The following is a 20,450-nucleotide window of genomic DNA, read 5'->3' as shown; positions in this document are numbered from 1 at the left end:
AAAACTCTAAAGCTGGCACTTCACTGATAGCTCATTAGAACACTCTCTAGACCTGCAGTAGAACAGAAAAGGACTGGACTGTGCAGATACCTGCAGTGCTGCACATGCTCCCTCTTTTACCCAGGACTAAGAAGTAGACTCAAATCATCAGTTGGCCTGGTCACTAAGTGCTGAACCTAACATCTTGGAAGTCTTAGATGAGACCAATAACAGCAGCTCCAGAAACTCTTTTGAACTTCCCAGACCTCTGGAGCATCAGCAGGACCTTGTGGGCGGGGATCAGATTTCGAAGCAACTTTATCTGATACAGTTTCAGTCTTCTCCCCCAATCGAGTATTTTGAGCTCCATAAAAGAGACTAAGGGGCCAATTTAAATTTCGGCGGTAGGCCTCTCACAGCCGTTCCAGTCAATCCTTTCAGCAGTTTGGTGCAGGGCTCAATCAACATGAGGACCATATTTATCAAGGGAATGCATCACTTTTGCCAAAGCAACACAACCCCTACAATGCGATTTATCAAGGCACGCAAGGCTCCCTTGCATGGCCCTGAGTAGCTTGATGAATGCAGAGTAATGCAACACAGCACAAATCGATGTGTTGCGTCATTTTGCCTCAGGGAGGCAGAATCCTACATGCAACACAGACACCCTTACACCATGGTGCAAGAGTGCCTACATTGGCGCTAGGTAGCCCAACGTGCGTCAGTGCTGGAAAAAGGCAAGAATGTAGTGTATTGTGATACATACAGTGCATTCCTGCCCTTTGCCTGTAACTCAGCATAGTAAGTTGACATGCTGCTCTGTACTGTGTTACATTTTGATGAAAAATATGGCCCTGGTTGCTGTTTTGTTTACAAAAAGAAAAGCCCAAAATCAGAATTTTCTCTTTGAAAATAAAAAAAGATAATGCCCACCTTGGCATGTGAGTGATCTCACATGGCAGAGGTGGGCATTTTGTGTATGTCACTGCCCCTTATTGACCAGGGTTTGCCTGGTGGTGACAGACAGTATTGGAGCGGCTATATGTCCATCTATCTTAATTTTCTGGATGGACATTTAGCCAATTCTCCAATTTGTCTTACTAGGTGAGGCCATCGCAGAAGTTCGGCTACAGCGGTGATGGAGTAGTCACCATCATTGCACACATATAGTCTGTCGGCCTTTTAAATCAGGCACGTGGACCACTGTGTTGGAAGGGAAGGAACTTCTATATTGACCCCCAAGTTTGAATGAGGAAATCTTGACATGAGGAAGGCACAAATAGTATCTGCACAATACGAGGACTTTGGCACCCACAATATTTGAATTTCTCCTGCTCTGAGGTTTTCTTTCCAAAGCTAGTGACTACACCAGGACCTTGTCCAGCAAGTATAGGGGGAGGTGGATTCAGTCTGCAAGCTGAACGCTAGAGGATTTAGACTTCTATTTCAGAGATTACATCAGATGGTAAAATGTTTGACTGGTACGACATCGCTTGGTGTATATGACCAGTGCTCTTTTGTGATCAGCCTGAAATGGTGTGCAGGTCAACTGCAAGCAGTGACTGCTAGCTGCTACTTTACTTTTTCTTGGTGCTTCTTGCCTTTAATCTCTAACAATTGGTGATTCCATTTCCTCTAATTAGGTTTTGATCGTTTTGGTGTCCTTTTATGCATTACATTTTTCTGCATGTTTCTAGATTGGTTGTGGGATTTTTATTGTGTGGTGATTTGACTTTACAAATGTTTTGTGACTGCCGAATACTTCACACATTTTTCTAAGTAAATAAAATAAAATATATGTCTCTTACACATCGGAATGACGACATGCTTTACAAACTCACCAACAAATGTAAAATATTTTAAAAAAATTATAAAGTAATGTTTTATGAAATCTATCTGATTAACAGTGATGGAGGACAACGATGGCACTGGACAATCTGGCAAGCTTTCATTTATTTTTTGTAATTATTTAAAAGGTTTCTGTAAAAGGCTTTTTCAGTGGAAACCACCTCCCCTAAGGTATTTTTCTTAACTCAAAATGGAAATGTCAGGAAAGGTTTAGGGAAATGCGAACGTCCCGTAACCCCTCATCCCCCTGCCACCCATTACCCAAAGAGGGCTGTTTTCCGGTCATCTTACAATAAAAGCAGATAGTATATAGAAATCCCATTAGCCCTTTGCTGATTTAAAAATCTCTAAATTACTGCTTACCTGAAAACGTCCATTATGATGGTGTTCAATAATCTTGCTGAAATCACATGTTCCACCACTGGCACAGTCGCATATTTTTATTGTTGGGGTCAGAACCGAACCAGAGTTTTCGTCATTGACACGTATGGTCAGCTCAACGGGGTTCCTGTTCCGAGGTGTCCAGGTCAGCAAACCATTGTCTGATGGCCCAAGAATCAAAGGTATGTATATATGTAAATAATAACATGTCAACTACATTTTGTTCGCATTGCCTAAGATTTCAGAAGAATGCAGTTTGTAGAAAATATTATGTCAACTGGAAAATTAAAATGATCATGCCTTCACCGCATGCCAAATCCACTCAGAATGTGTTATTCAGTGGCATGCATTTGCTATCAGAAGTGTAAACGCAAGGGTGTTTATTGTGTTGGTGGAAAAATTATTAGATCATCCAACTAACGCACTGGGAAACTCTAGGCGTTGATAGTTTTTTAAAATACGCCAAAAGACCCTCATTCAAGAGACCGTGGTAATCCTGATTCAGGTGAAAATGTGGGTTTGACACAGTTTATGTGTGGAAAATGCCAAAATATTTTGAAGTTTTTGTGACTGGGTGAAAGCATGCAGTATTACCATGTTTCCCTCATTCGCTGACAATGACTTAACACTACACCAAAAAAACTGAGGGCCATATTAGCAAGAAGCTCGTTAAAATTATCGCCGTTTTAACGGCAGGAAACTGCAGCTAAAGCGGCGATATTGGGCTTAATAATATGCACTATAGAATTCCAATAGAAGCCCAGGTTAGATGTGCTGGACATCTTACCTGGGCTTCTATTGGAATTCTATAGCGCATATTATCAAGTCCATTATCGCCGTTTTAGCGGCAGTTTTCTGCCGCTAAAACTGCGATAATTTTAACGAGCTTCTTGCTAATATGCCCCTAAGCCCTTCGTATTGATCATTTCCTGTATAATACTGTAACATCGTTTTACTGTTGTCCTTAGAATGAGGGCCCTAACGCACGGATGTTCATGTCGTAAAAAAGATATACTCTTGTAGTTACAATTCTAACATATTACTTTGTTTAACAAGTACAAAAATATGAGATGTAATACAAAATTACCTTTTCTAATCGATGCTCCTAGAGGTGCAGGGTCAATCAAAGAATAAGTGATAGTGTCATTGTTGGGATCCACTGCAGGAAAAGCTGTGCTTGTAAAAACATTGACTTTAGCCTTAAGCACAAAGGTACCAACGAACACCGGGGGTCCACTCCCTATTGAGAAGTAATAATAATAAATACAAGTTTTATTCGAAGATGTACTGCTATGTTTGATGTACTGCTATGTTTGAGTATAGAGTTGCTATTTTTTAAAATTCACAAAAACTATAAGAAATCCACAAAGGAAGCTCTGTCAGGTGTAGGTTTCAATGACAATTCTTGGAAACTCATGTGACTTTGCAATCAGGGTCCCATTCCTCCTATACAGTTTTGTCCAGTGAGAAGAACTCCACACAGGTGGAACTGAATTTCATGACAAGACCGGAGGCTAGCATCATACATATCACTTTTATTGCCAGCTCCCTGCAGCACTTCAAAGTATTACATCACCAACACAGAAATTCCAAAACTTAGAATGTTTCATTAACATATATAAACTCTGTCATAGCAGCCCTCTTCCTTTTTCATTTGCTTCTCCTTGACAGATAAGTATCGTTTCACAAGTTAATTAATTTATTCTTGTATTTAAGGTGAATAATTGTAGTTATATTAAGGAAATGGTTTAAAAAGATAACTGATATTAGGAAATGTTTGGGTATGAATAATGTTTCTCCTGTAACTCTTAAAGTATTGTGGGATTTGGATGTAGATTACCCAATCTTTGGGTTTTAAGCAAATTAGGTAGTTTGTGGGCATAGGTTAAATACTGGTGTGGGATTTAGGTATCTTTAAGTAAAATTCACTAAAGGGAAAAAAGAAATACAGTTGCGCCACAAGTGCTTTGGTTCGCGGCGTAGTTTTAAGTGCCTAGCAGGCTGGGCGAGCAGTGTACAATCCGAGCGTGTTGTGTCGACGGTTTCCACAGGAACAGATTATTCCTTGATGGTGCCCATAGGCTGAGTGACGACGTCACACTTACGTGCGTGACAGCCACTTTGAAGAAGTTGTGCAATACTGATGGCTTGAAGCTAACGCTCGGTCATCAGTGTAAGGTATATTTGAGCGTTAGCCTACCAACTGCCAAAAGAGCTGTTTCTGTCAGCTCGCAGTGAGGGAGGCAGCACGATCGAGTCGATAGAACTATTTTAGGATTCAAAGGTGTTAAAATCAGAGTCTGTAGTTGTTTTGTGATCAGAGGTAGGAGTTAGTTTTGTTTGAAATAGTAAGGAGTTTTTGAGTTTAAACATAATAAAAAGAGTTTTAAAAAATTGAATACAATTGGAACATAAGAAAGAAAAGTGAGTATTATTGTAAGAGTGTTATGTTTTTGCTGGTTTGAGATGCTTTTGGGCACTGTGCGGCTGCTATTCAGTGACATAGTGCAAGGGCTCCCTATGGTAAATTGATGTATGGATTAGTGACTCCATGACTGGCTTGTTTGGTTTACTTGTCAGTCCCTAATATAGTGCACTGCGTGTGTCCAGGGCGTGTAAATCAAATGCTGCTGGTAGATTTGCAGCACTGATTGTGCCACCCACTGGAGCAGCTTGTAAAGTTTGTCTCAGGCCTGCCATTGCAGGGCCTGTGTGCAGTCTGGTACTGCCATGTTGACTTGGCAAGTGCACCCACTTGCCAGTGCCTAAACCTTCCCTTTATTACATATTAGTCACCCCAAAGGTAAGCCAAATGGCAGGGTGCATTGTAGGTAAAAGGTAGGACATGTCCTGATGTGTGTGGCATGTCCTGATAGTGAATTACAGCAATTTTTGTTTTTCACTGTTGCAAGGCTACCTGTTCCCCATAGACCAGAATGTGCAGTTTGATTACAACATCTTGCAATCCTAACTGACTCAGGGAACTAAGTAGAAATACGAGTATAGTGTGCCTGAACTCAGCATGATAAAATACATCTTTTAATGAAGTTGGTTTTAACATTCTGTGTTTGAAAATACCACTTTTAGAAAGTAGGTATTTTCTTGCCTAACTATCCAAGCCTGCCTCTTAGGTTGTGTATTTCTTGTCGGTTTTTGAGTGACAGGGACTGGGGGGCTCCAGAAGACAGGGTGAGTCAGCACAGGGCTGAATAGACCTATCTGCATGTAGAGTGGTGGAAGGAGGTGCACTTAGGCCTGAATAGGGCTGTGCCTGCCTTCCACAATGCTGGCTCCACCTCCTGTGGTGTATCTGATGACCCTGGCCCACACTGTCAAAGGAAAGAAGGAGTCCTGTAAACAAAGTGCTCCTGGACTGCACAGAACTGCTTTGGACTAGGCACACACATTCTCTGCTTCAGGGACAAATGATTTTGATGTATAAAAGGGGGGACCCAGACCCCAGAACTTTAGATCACTTCTAGGAATCAAGACGAACCTTTGCTGAGGAGAAGAACCAGGAAGCTGAAGGAGGAGACTACCCCTGTGCTGTGTGTTTGGGGGTTGGCCTGCAGTGGTAGCTTCATTGCCAAAGGAAGGAGAAGAGGACTGAGTGTGCTTTTCATCAACTTGAAGAAGAATCTCCAAGGGCTTGAACTTGAGCTTGTTGCTGCCTGAAGTCTCAGGGATACAAAACTTCATCAACCAGCTCCCCCAGAATTCCCTTCCTGGGAATTGAAGTGCCTGCTGTTGTGCTGGGCCTTCTGAGAGACTGCGTGTCACTGGGAGCTGAAAGCACGACTCAACGACGAGAAGCGTGTCGCCGCCGCAGCAGTTGTCGTCGCATCGCCAATGAAGCGAGTCGCTGCTGCCACTGTTTCCATCGCCAAAGCATGTTGCATCACCAGAGAAGCGTGCCGCCGCTGCAGAGGTCTCCGTTGCACCACCGGAGAAGCGTGTTGCAGGGCCTGTCGCGGCTTCATAGATCATCGAGTCACCACACGGCCATCGGCCGTGCACGCATCGCATCAACGTTGTTGTATCGCAAGCAAGACGCCATTTTGTTGCATCCCACAGGAGAGAAGTATCGCATCAAGGTGCCATCTTGTCACATCGTACCGAGGAGCAGTAAAAAACTCACGCATCACCTCTCCACACAGTAAGGAAGCGAGCATCAACTCCCCAGCGCAGCAGAAAGGAACCGATGCATCCACTCCCCTGAGAGTAAGGAACCGACGCAACACCTTCCGTTCTGTTTGCTTTGCATTACGCATCCAAGGTACTTTGATAGTAAATTGTCACATTTACAACTTCAGAGAACTGAGCTATTTCCTATTATTTTAAAATCTATTTTTGAGTACAGTATTGTGGATTTTTGTTGTTTGGTCTTGTGTTAAGTCTATATAAAAATACTTATTTTCATAATACAACCAGTATCTGTAGGGTAGTGTTCACAAATGCTTTACACACTGCCTCTGAGATAAGCCTGCCTGCTCGTGCCAAGCTACCATGGGGGTGAGCAGGGGTTATTTTAGGGGCGTAGCCCCTTACCCTGACTAGACACAAGGGTCCCTATTTGGTCAAAGGTACCTACCTCTGCCAACTAGAGACCCCCAAAACTAACAAAGAGGAGAAAAAGGAATTATTTTTAAAAAAAACTTTCATTGAGGTGTTTTTAAGATTTTGGTTCTTATGGAAATAAATTAGGGAGCACAGTCCTCAGGTTGGGGAGATGCCAACCTGAGGAAAATAGTGCAGGAACAAGTGAATAGCTCTGCAAAAAAGGTCTTGCAGAGAATTTTAAGAAGGAAAAGAAGAGCAGTGAAATCAGAGGAGGGGTGTTGGTCTATGGAAGAAGAATAGGGAAGTGATGTGGAAGACTATGGAAAGAGAGCTAGGAAGACAAAGAATATTGAAGTCGGTCAGATTTCTGGCAAAAAATAAGGGTGAGCCTTGCACCACAAATGAGGAAGGTTTCCTACGCAGCACAACAGAGGTAGTCCACAGCAGCACAAAAGTTGGTGAAAAACCTCATGAGGGTGTCTTTAAGCAGGAATTTGAGGGTGAGTCTGCTGAGTTTATTTTGGATGATTATTTTGATGATGGATGAGATATGGACACAGACAAGGTAGAGAAGGAAAGAAAGGAAAAAGGGATCCTTAAGGATCCTCAGGGAGAGGACATGTTCAGTCCTGAGATGATTAGGCACCCCAGAAAGTGCTGACAGGTGGCTGTTGCCTCATGTAGCTGACTTTCTGAAGCTATGGATAAGGAGGCCTTTATAAAAAGAGGCCAGAACTGTCTTGTGGCGGAGTGCTCTCATCCTGTGGTTGATGGTAAATCTTGCATGACGTCAGATCTGGACCCAGATTTGGTACGCTTTTTGTTTAAGATGGGGTGTGACCTTAGGAAGGGTTTGGAGAGGGCACTTGCGCAGTGCCAAGATCGTTTTCTAGATGTGTTGGGGACATTGGCCAGAAATTTGGACATGGCGGAGGAGGCCAGAAAGAAAAGTGTCCAGATGGATAATGAGCTTTAGAGAGGTTGGTCGCAAAGGATGATTTGTTTCCTAGCAAACGCTAACACAGCTTTGTTGGCGGAAAGACACAAAGCTATCCTGATGAGGATAAATCCTAAGTTAGGGGACTTTGCCAAAAAGGAGCCTGCAGAAGACCCAAGGGGGTACTTGTTCGGTGATAGTTTGGTGAAGGGGGTTGGAAAGTATGTTTCAACTTTCACCAGTCTGGACAAGGCCCAGTCATCCTTAAGAAGGGTCTTTAGAAAGGGTTTTTTTGACCAGGCTGGGGAAGGGCCCATTTCCCTGGCCGGTCATTCAAGAGGACTCAATAACAGTCCCAATTCGCTCAAGGATCTCAAGGTGAGTACGAAGACCATTTTTGGTTCTACCCCAAGCAGGGTAGGGGAATGTTAAAATGGTTTGTAAGGAATTGGGAGAACTTAAGCAAGGACAGATGGGCGATTCTCACAGTAAAAGGATATGTTTTGGAGTTCAAGAAAGAGCCAAAGCAGTTGAAGGAACCAGGTTAGTTGGTTTTTCAGCAAGAGCTGCAGGAGGTAGTAGGAAAAGAGGTAATGGAGATGTTACAGAAGGGAGCAATAGAGAGAGTATCAGTGAAAGATCGAGGATTTGTGAGTACTATAGTTTTGGTGAGGAAGAAGTACAAGGGTTGGAGACCCGTGATAAATTTGAGAGGGTTGAATCAGTACGAGGTTATCCATCTTTTAAGGGATATTCTCCAGGAGAACGATTGGTTGGTGAAATTGGATTTGAAGGATACTTATTTCACTATTCCGATAGTGGTAGAGTCTCAAATTTCTTCAGTTCAGGTGGTTGGGAGAGCTGTATCAGTTTTCATGCCTCCTGTTGAGACTGGGGTCAGCACCTTGGTGCTTTACAAAGGTGTTGAGACCAATGGCCAAGGTTCTCAGGGAGAGAGTAATACGTATGATAATGTATTTAGACGATTTTTTGGTAATGTCTCAGAGTCAAGAGGAGTTGGAGAAGCAATTGCTTTTGACTATGGATCTTTTGGAAGGATTGGGTTTCTTGATCAACAAAGAAAAGTCAGTTTTGAAGCCCAGTCAATGCTTAGAGTTCTTTGGATTTGTGGTGAACACAGTAGAGAAGACACTAACTTTACCAGAGAAGAAAGTGGTCAAGATTCGGTCAGAGGTGAAAGGAATGTTGAATAAAGAGCAAGTCACTCTGAGGAGTTTGGCAGGGTGATTGGCTTGTTTTCCTCTTCTATTCAGGCAGTTTTTCCCTGGCTGCATCATTACAGTGCTTTGCAGAAATGGAAAGCGGAGGCACTGAGGAAATATTTCTGGTATGGAGATCATATTTTACTTTCAGCAGATGCTCAGGAGGAGATGATTTGGTGGTTGGAGAACCTGGAGGCCTGGAATGGCCGAGCAATATTTGAAATATGTCCAGATTTTGTACTAGAGTCAGACACCAGCCTCTTTGGATGGAGGGCATGTTTGGAAGATCAGGAAACAGGAGGAAAATGGTCCTTGGAAGATAGGTCAGAACACATAAATGGCTTGGAGATGAGAGCAGGTCTTTATGCTTTATGGAGTTTGAGAGACGGAGCTGACAAGGGTACCTCCCAGGCCCTGGTATTATTAGATCTGTCGGCCGCTTTCGACACGGTGGACCATAACATCCTTCTCCACCGTGTCGAACAGGCCGGCATCCAGGGCCTGGCGCTGGCCTGGGTGAAATCTTTCCTTATGGGGAGATCCCAGTCCCTCAGCCTAGGTACATTTAGGGCCCCTAGGGAACATCTGCCTTGTGGGGTCCCTCAGGGCTCCTCTCTATCCCCTCTTCTTTTCAATCTCTATCTTCGCCCTCTTCTTTCTTCTTTGAGGCAGTGGGACGTCCGCGTCTTCAATTACGCGGACGACCTACAACTCATTTTCTCTCTAAACTCTCCTTCTTCTATCCCCACTTTCCAGGCAGTCATGTCCCATATCTTCCAGTGGATGTGTCAGAACCAGTTGAAATTGAACCCCGGTAAGACGGAGCTCCTCCTGCCGGGTAAGAGCGCCGTCCACTGGGGTCCACATTTCTGGCCGACAGAGCTTGGCTCTCCTCCCTCCCCGGTAACCTCGGTGAAAAGCCTCGGGGTCACTATTGACGCTGGGCTCTCTCTGGGGCCGCAGGTGGGGACAGTGGTTTCCTCCTGCATGTTCCAACTGCGCAGGATTAGGAAGGTGGCCTACCTTCTTACTCCCGATGCCTTGCTTCAAGTCATCATGGCCCTTGTTCTCTCCCGCCTGGATTTCTCAAATTCCATCTACTACGGCTTGCCCAAATGTTCCATCAATAGGTTGCAAGTCATTCAAAACCAGGCGGCGAGACTGGCCCTCGGGATTCCGAAGTGGCAGTCCGCCAAACCCCTCCTTATCAAGCTACACTGGCTCCCGGTCAGCCTAAGGGCTGCCTTTAAGGTTGGCTGTCTTATTTTCAAATCTCTCTCTGGTTCTTGTCCCGCCTTTCTGAAATCCCTTATCTGCCCCTACTGTCCCTCACGTAACCTTAGATCACTTCACTTACATCTTCTGGTGGTCCCTCCCTTCAAACTCTGTAGATCAGGGGGTCGAAGATTTGCCTTTCTCGGCCCCAAACTTTGGAACTCTCTCCCCCTCTCAGTTAGGACTTCTGGTACTCTCATTCAATTTCGCAAATCATTAAAAACCTGGCTTTTTCCACAATCCCGCTAAATTCCCTCTGTTTCCTCAGCACCCTTTCAGCGCCATGATACCTCCGGTGACAGTGCGCTATACAAAATCCCCTTAACATAACATAACATAACATAACAGAAAGAAGTTAAGGCATTTCAGTGCTTTATTGAAAATGGACACTGTTTCGGTGGTTCATTACATAAACCGCCTAGGTGGAAGCGGGTCGAAAAATCTGGCACAGTTAGCAAAAAGGATTTGGAGTTTTTGTCTAGAGCAGAAGATAGGGTTGCAAACGGCAGAGGATATTTCAAGTTTGGGGTCCACTGGAGGTGGATTTGTTTGCGTTAAGGCTGACTTTCCAGTTGGAGTGTTATTACAGTTGGAGACCAGATCCGTTAGCAGAGGAGGTGGATGCGTTTCAGCAGGATTGGAGGAAGATTCAGGGGTATGCATTTCCTCCATTTGCAATGATACAGAGGGTGTTGTTGATGGTGAGGAGACAGAGATGTCGGCTGATTCTTGTAATGCCTTTTTAGGCAGGTCAGGCAAGGTTTTCAGGGCTGTTGGAAATGGTGGGAGAGAAGCTGTTCTTGGTATCGGGGTCAGACGATATGCTCCTAGGGGCAGAGGGAGTTTTTCATCCTTTGGTTTTGGCAGGAGCATTGAGTGTTGGAATAAAAATTATGTGTTTTTATTGTTTTACATAACTTAGTATTTGCAGCGCCATTTTGTGTACAGGCGCCATTTTGAATCATGATCGGAACTAATTCTTCAGCATTTCTGAGAAACAGCCTTCTTTAGGTTATGTTTCTTCGGAACTGAGTTTCGCCACACTAATGAATGCACTGTTCTTATTAGCACATACCTTTCTTCTGAAATGTAAGCCTTCTCCCACTTGTCTAGTGGCGGGCACAGGCAGAGTAACCTTGAAAGATAGATAATGTGTGCCTGGCCTCAGAATCGAAACTTACTCCATTGTAATTTACTGTTCAGCTGCTTCTCTCTGGAAAATTCCATGATGGGCGTGTGTACATTGGTTTTGAAATGTACATAATGTATCATTATGCTTGCTGATGTCAGTCTCTCTGCAGCACTCCTTAGCGGCTGGGCGGATTGGGCTCCACTCTGAGTGTACTCTGAATAAATGATAAACGATTATTGGTTTGTATTCGTGGAAGCTGAGAGGTGGTCATCAGTGAATCGAGTGACCCGATTCGGGCCATTTCCTAATTTCTAATTTCTAATTTAAAACATTTGTAGAGCGCAGCATATACCGTACGGTTTCTTGGCGCTAGTAGTTCGTTTGACTCCTGAAGAAAATGAGGCCGGTCATTGGGTGGGGAGGGCGTTTATACAGGAAAGGCTTGTTTAAAGAGAAAGGTTTTTAAATCCTTGCGGAACGAAAGATAATGGGTAGAATAACGGAGGTGATCAGGGAGGGAATTCCAAAATGAGGGGGCAAGGGTGGCAAAGTTGGTTCCGCCCCATTTTTTACGTTTGAAACGTGGGGTTAGGAGGAGGGATTTGGAGGAAGAACGAAGCTCTCTAGAAGGAACATATTCCTTTAGTAATGAGGCAATAAAGGCTGGGGCAGTGCCTTGTCGGGCCTGAAAGACCATGCACCCGGTCTTGAACAGGGAACGTTCTTTGACCGGGAGCCAGTGAAGCTCTTTGAGGAGGGGTGTGGAATGGTGGTACCGTGGGAGACCATAGACCAGACGGGCCGCCTGGTTCTGGACCAACTGGAGTCTCCGCAGGCTGTATAATGGGATGCCGTTGTAAATGGCATTAGCGTAATCTAGCCTGGAGATGACCAGTGCAGCCATGATCATCTTAAGTGCCAGTGGGGAAAAAAAACGGGAAACAGAGCGGATAGTGCGAAGGGTGAGAAAGCAGGAAGATACAACGGTGCTAATTTGTGAGTGGAGGGTGAGCTGGTTGTTGATTTTAACCCCCAGTGTTTTGACTGTGGGTGACGGAGAGGGGGGGGGGCCAAGAGAGGATGGCCAGAAATGGGAGTTCCACGGACTGGACGAACCACCGGTGAGAACCAGCTCGGTTTTGTCTGGGTTCAATTTCAGCTGGTTGTGGTTCATCCAGTCCCTGATGAAGGTCAATGTCGACTGAAAATTAGAGACAGAAGAAGGGGAAGTAGACAGATCGAAGATGAGCTGGAGGTCATCCGCGTAGTTGTACACGGTGACCTCCAGCTCCTGAAGAGCAAAGATAAGAGGAGAAATGTAAAGATTAAACAACAAGGGGGAAAGAGAAGATCCCTGGGGGACACCACAAGTGACAGGGATGGGAGTGGACGTGAAGTCACCCGACCGAACCGCCTGGGTGCGGTCCCTCAGGAATGAGGACAGCCAGAGCAGGGCTGAGCCCTCGATTCCCGCCGCCCTGACACGGGACAACAAGATGGTATGGTCCACCGTGTCGAAGGCGGCGGAGAGATCGAGAAGCACCAGCGCCTGGTGTTTATTGTTGTCCAAGCCCATCCTGAGGGTGTCCAGTACTGATACCACGACTGGTTCGGTCGAGTGTCTGGGACGGAAACCGGCCTGGCGGGAAGCCAACCCACCGTTGGCCTCTACGTGGGCGCTGAGGACCGCGGTGGCATGGCGTTCCAGCACCTTGCCCAGGTAGGGCAGCAGGGAGATAGGGCGGTAGTTGGCTGAGATGGTAGGGTCAGAGCCAGGCTTTTTCAGAATGGGCACTATGAAGGCTGTTTTGAGTGCCGGGGTCACTACTCCCTGAGCAAGTGAGTTGTTGAGAAAAGTGATGGGGGCTTCAGGGCAAGAGGAGTAAATGTGTTGCAAGATACGAGCAGGACAAGTGTCTGCCGGGGAACCCGACTTGACTTTGGGGAGTATCTCGCGGAATGAAGCCTCAGTGAGGGGAAGAATAGAGGTGAGGCGATTGAGAACGGTGGGGGAAGAGGGGTCCACAAAAGTAGGTGAAGGGGGGGGGATGTTAGCCTTGATGGTAATGATTTTGTCTGTAAAATAGGTGTTGAGCTGATCGCAAAATGATTGGGATGGAAGGATTTGCGAAGAAGCTCTGTCAGAGTAAGCCAAGTTGTTAACTATGCTGAATATTTCTCTGGATTTATTTTCCGCTGCCTCTATTTTTGAGGAAAAATAGGTGGTTTTAGCAGAGAGAATAGCAGTTTTGTAAGCAGCAAGTGCTTTGAGATAGAGGGTTTTTGCTGCGGAGGAATAGTTTCTTCTCCACTGTCTCTCCGCCTGTCGGGCCGATAGTTTTAACTCTTTTAGGTGGTCGTTAAACCATCTGTTGGAGTCCTTTTGTCGTCGGATGGAAATACGACGTAAGGGGGCCACGGTGTTACAGCCTGTTGTCAGCCAGGTGTTCATGGCAGTGGCCTGAGCATGGGAGGAGAGACCGGAGAGAGACGGGGTAGAATTGCGGAGCAGGGAGGACAAAGAGGAAAGATCCACTCTGTTCCAGTTCCGCGCCCAGGTGTTTCTGGCATGTGGAACTTTAGGTACAGAGTGGTGAGAGATAGAAAAAGAAATAAGGGCGTGGTCAGACCAACAGCAGGGGGATACCATCACCGGGGATAATTGAAGGTTGAGGGACCAAACCTGGTCCAACAGGTGACCGTGGGAATGGGTGGGGACCGTAATGTGCGGGACAAAGTTCAATGAGGAAAGAGATTCAGTGAACTCCTTGGAGGCGGTGCACTCAAAGGGGTCCGAGGGCCAATAATTGAAGTCGCCTAACACCAAGACCGAGGCGAAATTGACCACCAGGTTGGCCAACAGGTCTTGAAATGCCGGCAGGAATAGAGGAGAAGACTGGGGGGGCCGGTACATAAGGAGACAAGTGATGGGGGGAGAGAAGGATAGGGAACGGGCCACAAGGAATTCGGTGGGAGCAATGGGAGAATAGGAGAGAAGTTGAAACTGTAATTCTGAACGGGCGATAAGCGCCACGCCGCCGCCGGACCTGCCCGCCGGACGATCGGCGCGCAGGGCAACGTAGGCAGGGGGGAGAGTAGCCAGGAGAACAGGAAGGGAGGAGTCACAGAACCAGGTTTCGGTTAATAGCAACAGATCCGGCTTCTCTGTGTCAAGCAGGGTAAACAACTCATGATGGTGCTTGACCGCTGACCTTGTATTGAGTAAAAGAATAGATAGCGGTGGAGGCGAGGAGGGAGGGACAGGCAGGGGCGGGTTCTGCGGTGGAGGGATCGCTGGAACGGACCGTGGCCTAGGGGTGGGGGAATGGGCAAGACCTAAGGAGGCAATGTGCCTTAGTATAGTTTCTGGAAGAGGCCATTCTCCTTGAAGGGTGGTGAGCTGCTTAGATGAATACAGGGTATTTTGGGCAAGGGGTCGTGCCCCAGGCCCCGTCCGGCCGCGGACGGGCGCAGACGGGCTTGCCTTAGGCGCGCCTTCGGCGCGCAAACGGCGCGCCCGCTGCGCACGTCCGCTGCGCTCCCTAGGGTAACACATTTAATAAAGGGGATTTGAGGGCGGGAAGGGGGCGTGGCCTCAGAGTGGGCGTGGCCGAGCGTGGAACAGGCCGAGGGGAGGGGGTCACATGAGCGTTTGATCCGCTACACGGCGCCCTCCAAAATGAGATTAGCAGTGGGAGTCAGGTAAGATAAAAAGCACAAGTATTAAATCACATATGACACAAAATAGATTAAAAACGAGCACTCCCGGCTATTTTGCCTCAGGAGACAGCAAACACCCCAGCGCTAGCGTCTCAGCGTTTATAAAGGCCGGGAAGGGGGCGTGGCCTCAGAGTGGGCGTGGCCGAGCGTGGAACAGGCCGAGGGGAGGGGGTCACGTGAGCGTTTGATCCGCTACACGGCGCCCTCCAAAATGAGATTAGCAGTGGGAGTCAGGTAAGATAAAAAGCACAAGTATTAAATCACATATGACACAAAATAGATTAAAAACGAGCACTCCCGGCTATTATGCCTCAGGAGACAGTTCCTTCATGACCCTTCTTGTTTAGAATATTTCAGAGAGGAGTGCAGTTCAGGTGACTTTCAGAGCAGGTTCAGGAGTTGCTCACGGAGTCTTGGGCACCAGGAACTAGGAAGGGGTATGTTGGAGCACAAAAAATGCATGGAAAGGGGTTTGGATCCTGTGGAGGCATCTGCCATAGAATTGTCAAATGCTTTATATTCTTTGTTTCAAAAAGGCTTGAGTCACAGAACTATTAATTGTTATAGGTATGCAATTAAAGCAGGTCATGGTTAGATAAGAGGTTGTTCTATAGGTAGGGAACCACTAATTTGTAGGGTTATGAAAGGAGTTAAGTTGCAGAGACCACCAAGGGTAACATACAATTTCTTGTGGAATATCAATAGGCTTCTTCGTTTGTTTGAGGGGTGGCCTATGAATACGTTTTTGAGTGTGAAGCAGTTGTAAGGTAAGTTGGCAACTTTATTGTGTCTGATTTTGTTCATGAGAGTGTCTGATGTTAAAGTTTAGATGTTATAAGCCAGACGGGGCAATTTTAAGAAATACTAAGAGAACAAAGTGCATGTCTTTCTCAATTTTTTATCCTAAATTTGAGGAGCATCCAAAGTTGTGTGTCGTACAATGTCTGAGAGAGTATGAAAATAGATTCAGATGGCATGGTGATAATCAGTGGTTGATTTTGTATGTGAAACCTTTTAGGCTGGTAACTTCAGGGACAATTGCTAGATGGGCGAGGTGTCGTATGCTTGAGGCAGGTGTATATATGCAGGAGTATGGTGCTCATTCGGTGGGAGGAGCGATGGCAAGTAAGGTTTTCATGTCAGGTGGACATTTGGAGGAGGTTTTGCAGGCAGCTGATAGGTCAAATACTGACATGTTTGCAAAATGTTATTTGAAGCCAATATGACATGTGTCGGTTTTGATTTTATCACAGCTTTGAACATGCATAATGCATAATGCTAGCCACCGGTCTTGTCATGAAATGTAGAAGCTCCAAGTTTGTGTAAAGAGAATCTGGATTTCATTAAAGACACTGAGGTTAGCATTATCCCTCCCACCCTCCCAGGTAAGAGTTTGGAGGGGGGAGTTGAGTTATCGAGGTATGTCTTGTATACATGCAAATTATGGTTTATTGTTATGTTCGTCATTTGAATAAGTTAAAGGTTGAGAGTCATGGGACCAGAGCAGCTTAAAAGAGGAAGAGGGCTGCTGTGACAGAGTTTATATATGTTAATGGGACATTCTAAGCTGTAGAAGTTGTAGATGTTTTGTGTTGGTGGTGTAATACTTTGAAGTGCTGCAGGGAGCTGGCAATAAATGTGATATGCATAATGCTAGCCTCCGTATCTTGAGTGAAATCCAGATTTTCTCTAAACACTTGGAGAATCTACATTCTCTGTGTAAATGTATGTTTCATTTTTGGGAGGTTTTTTTGCTTCTCTGAAGACAAATATGTCCCCCCCTCTCCAAAAGTCATCAAATCTAGTGGGTGTTTCATTCCCGTTCCCATCCTGGAAAGGGAGCTTATGCCAACACTGGATACCCAGGAATGCCCACATTTCCATGTTGTGAGTGGGATTCATGAGTGCAAACAACTACATTTTTGTGGTGGAGATCTACACACTCTTAAAGGGGCTTACACCTTTCTGGAACTTTCATGTGAATTCCTAGCAGGCATAAGTAAGGTAAATCATAAACTTATGTGTACATCTCGACTTACCTTGGATCATAGGTCCTGATCTGCCCAATGTTTTGAGTCACAAAGCTGTGTTTGTGGAGACACAGAAACAGTGAATACTGGGCTTGCTCTGTCTATTCTGATATTTTCATATCTGTGCTAATACCACTGAATTATCTTCATGCCCCCTATGTGAAACCTTACATGCTGAACTGTATCTTAGGAATAAATGTTCTGCTGAGCGAAGCTTGTGCCTTGAGATTTCCTTATTGAATTTTGTTATGTTACACGCTCCACAAGCAAAGCAACGTTAGCTCCAAAATGGACAACCAGGTTGTCTGGCAGTAAATGGGGTAGCTGTAAATACTATACAAGCAGACAGGTCGTGATGAGTTTCAGGAACTATGGAAAACCATTTTCCTTTTTGATGTTGGCATCAGTTTTGTTCTAGATATCCAAAATCAGGTGGGAGACTGAGCTGGTGGAATTAGGGGTTCTCAACAAGCTAGAGGATAATAGAGGTCAATTTGGTAATCTAGGGCCGAGTGTCTGAAGCAAAACACAATTAGCTAATTTGGTCATTGGATGCCATTGCAATGAACGCAGCACATGGCACATCTATTCTGTTTGTGAGTTTTAGACAAGAGGAATGTTGCAGCAGGTTAGTAGTGAGTTGGAAAAGGCTTAGATAGTGACAATTACTGTGATCAGTTAATGTTATCACAGCATAATAGACGAGAATGTGAGAGGACGGTGGCTGTGGGAAGATACTGCAGAAAATTCTTCAATAGAAAAAGTATGTTACAGCAATTTAGGGTGCCAAGAGAGGAAGACATTCATGAATAAACCAAGGTGTTTGGCAAAGTCAGGTGATTTTATTGGGCAGGAACAAATGATGCAGGTCCATTGCCAGGATTAAAGTTTTAGGGGGGCATGGCCCGCAGCCATGACCAAGCATTAATGCTGTGCTCTATAGGTGCATCTTTCCCAAATACTGGTTGTATTACTAAATGTCTACCCCCAGATTATCATGATTCAAGAACATGGAGGACAGAATATTGAAAGGTAAGTGCAAATAGAGAAGTATGGATTTACTATTCCTAACTCCACACCTATATACCTTGAAGATATATATATTGTGTAGGTACACATAGATGGAATAAGGTATAGAAAATCTATACTTACTTGACGATATTTTGTCCTCAATATTCTGTGCCATCGATATTCTAGTTTCAATATTCAGATGCTCACTGTATGAATCTATGTGGAAAAACCTGTGGATTTTTTAAACGTACATATTGAAGCACACTCAGTTAATGTTTTAGAATCCAAATTTAAATCATATCAATTAGATAAGATTTCAAGTAGAAGGATGCAGAGTTGGAAAGTAGCCTGACTCACCACTTTGTGTATTTTCTAAACTGTTTAAGCTTTTTAAAATGCAAAGTCTATCAAGTTATTAAAAAAAAAAAAAGTTGGCCTCAGCTCAGAGCCTTCCCGCCCACAACTCTACCTTAAGGTGGCAAATGTCCAGCCTCCACACTCAAAAGGTTTTTTACTGGAGGATGTCCTACCTGGAACATTCTTGGAAAATGTTTACACCTGGAAGACCCGAGAGATAAATTAAGTAAACTTAATCTGCTTCGTAAAGTGTGATGTTTCCTAATTGCACCCAACTTCATCAGTGAAGTTTGAATTTAACTCACCACTAATTTAAAATAACTTTACATAGAACTTGGAACATATTCTTAAAGAACATTTTGGGAAATTAGTGTTGGACAGTGTGTTTTAATTTTTTTAGGGCTGCAATAATGGTAAAAACTAAATAGATTTTAAATGTCCATTTAAAGGGAAGTCAGGAAGGTCCCACAATGAATTTGGCTATAAGGTTGTTACAAAATATAGACAGCTGACTACCGTTGATCAAAAACATCAGTCAATGCTTCATGGAGTTGAAGCATGCTCTGACACTGGCATAGACCCCTCATAGCTACATGCACGGTGTGCGAAAGATGTTGTGCAAAAGGAGACCTGATTTAGACATCGGCTAGCAAGACATGTAGACATGGTAAACAATAGGCAATTGTGTGAACGTTGGATGGATCCATTTGAGGCCTGTGGCCTGGCTGAGGACACCAGTTCCATCTCCAGGTAGATGAGTCATAGATGAGTCATAGATGGTCAGGTATCAGCACTGCCTCTAAGTCTCTAAGTGGTGGTTTCATGGTTTGCTTCTAGGATCCTGCTCTGTTGTAACATCTTTCTCTGATGCTGCTTGCCTGGTGCTTCCCATTTGGCTGCTACAGAGGCCTCCACTTCCGGATTTATGGGCTTTCCGTATTCTTTCACATGCAGTAGACACCTTTCATAGAATCCTGAGATTGGCACCCTCAATAAGGCTATCATTGCTGGGACAAGTATGAGCTTTTCTGTATGGAGAATGTAAAATGCATGGTAGCCTGTGTACTAGAAATAGAAAATATTTTCTTGCAGAGGGATTGTTCGACATTATTATATGTACGGATAACAGTCAAGCTTTATGTTATGAAACATTTTAGAGGCTGCTATTTAAATGTACAATAGAAAGCCAAATCACCACCTTAATAGAATTTGGACTTCCCAGCAAGTAGGTTGTTCTTTTCAGCGACTATACCAGCAAATGTAGACTTGGCTGATATGCATTAAAAGAGAAGGTGTCAGCACTTCTTACCAAGATCATATAGTAACAAATAAAGTTGTGAGATTATTAACAAATTTGTAAAAAGCAATGTGGATCAAGTTATAATGGTTAAACCTTATTAGGATTTTAAAGACTACTACCATGCAAGGTCATTTTTGGATCTTATACTAAGATCCCTTTTTGGAAATAAAGTGCAGAATTATGCATTGAAATCACATTAGGTTACATGTATTGGCCAAAACACAATAAGCTACTACTTCCACTTTAAATCAGCAGTCATCTTCTCTCCATGTTTATCTAGCTCTCCTTTCACTCCTTTAGGCTCTCTTACTTTCTGTATTCTCTCCATATCTCTTAATCTCTTATTCCCAGTGCCTATCTAAACCTTTTCCCAACTATCCCTTTCTGTTTGCTTTTGCATCTATCTTCTTATTCCTGTTTTTTCTGCTTCCTCTCATGCTTTTTTGTATTTATGCTCCTTTCTTTCTCTTAGTCTGCTTTCCTTTTCTAGAACCTATTCTCTCTATTTTCTCCACTATTTTCTATGTACTTCTCAACATTTGTATTCTCTCTCTAGCTCTTTTCCCATTGACCACATGTGGCAAACTAAATGTAATCTTTGTTGTGCATGGCCTTTAGCAGCAGAGTCACCTTTCGTTGACCATTTTTATTTTTGCTTTTCCCCAGTTCCAGAAGCCTACCATCCTGGGGGCCTCCT

The 20,450-nt window shown here is 44.5% G+C and overlaps 1 protein-coding gene across 1 annotated transcript in view; it reads right to left on the bottom strand.

Annotated features, from left to right (window-relative positions):
• Positions 1–20,450, bottom strand: part of LOC144761885 (mucin-like protein) — a 507,595-nt gene that overhangs the window by 307,824 nt on the left and 179,321 nt on the right. The window contains exons 10-11 of the mRNA XM_078647097.1: positions 3,296–3,448; positions 2,191–2,369 (exon numbers count right to left, since the gene is read on the bottom strand). Of these exons, the coding sequence (XP_078503223.1) occupies positions 2,191–2,369; positions 3,296–3,448 (332 nt within the window). The remainder of the gene's footprint in view (positions 1–2,190; positions 2,370–3,295; positions 3,449–20,450) is intronic.

Source organism: Lissotriton helveticus, chromosome 6 (assembly GCF_964261635.1).
Source record: "Lissotriton helveticus chromosome 6, aLisHel1.1, whole genome shotgun sequence".
NCBI lineage: Eukaryota > Metazoa > Chordata > Amphibia > Caudata > Salamandridae > Lissotriton > Lissotriton helveticus.
This window is presented reverse-complemented; position numbering and strand designations above follow the sequence as displayed.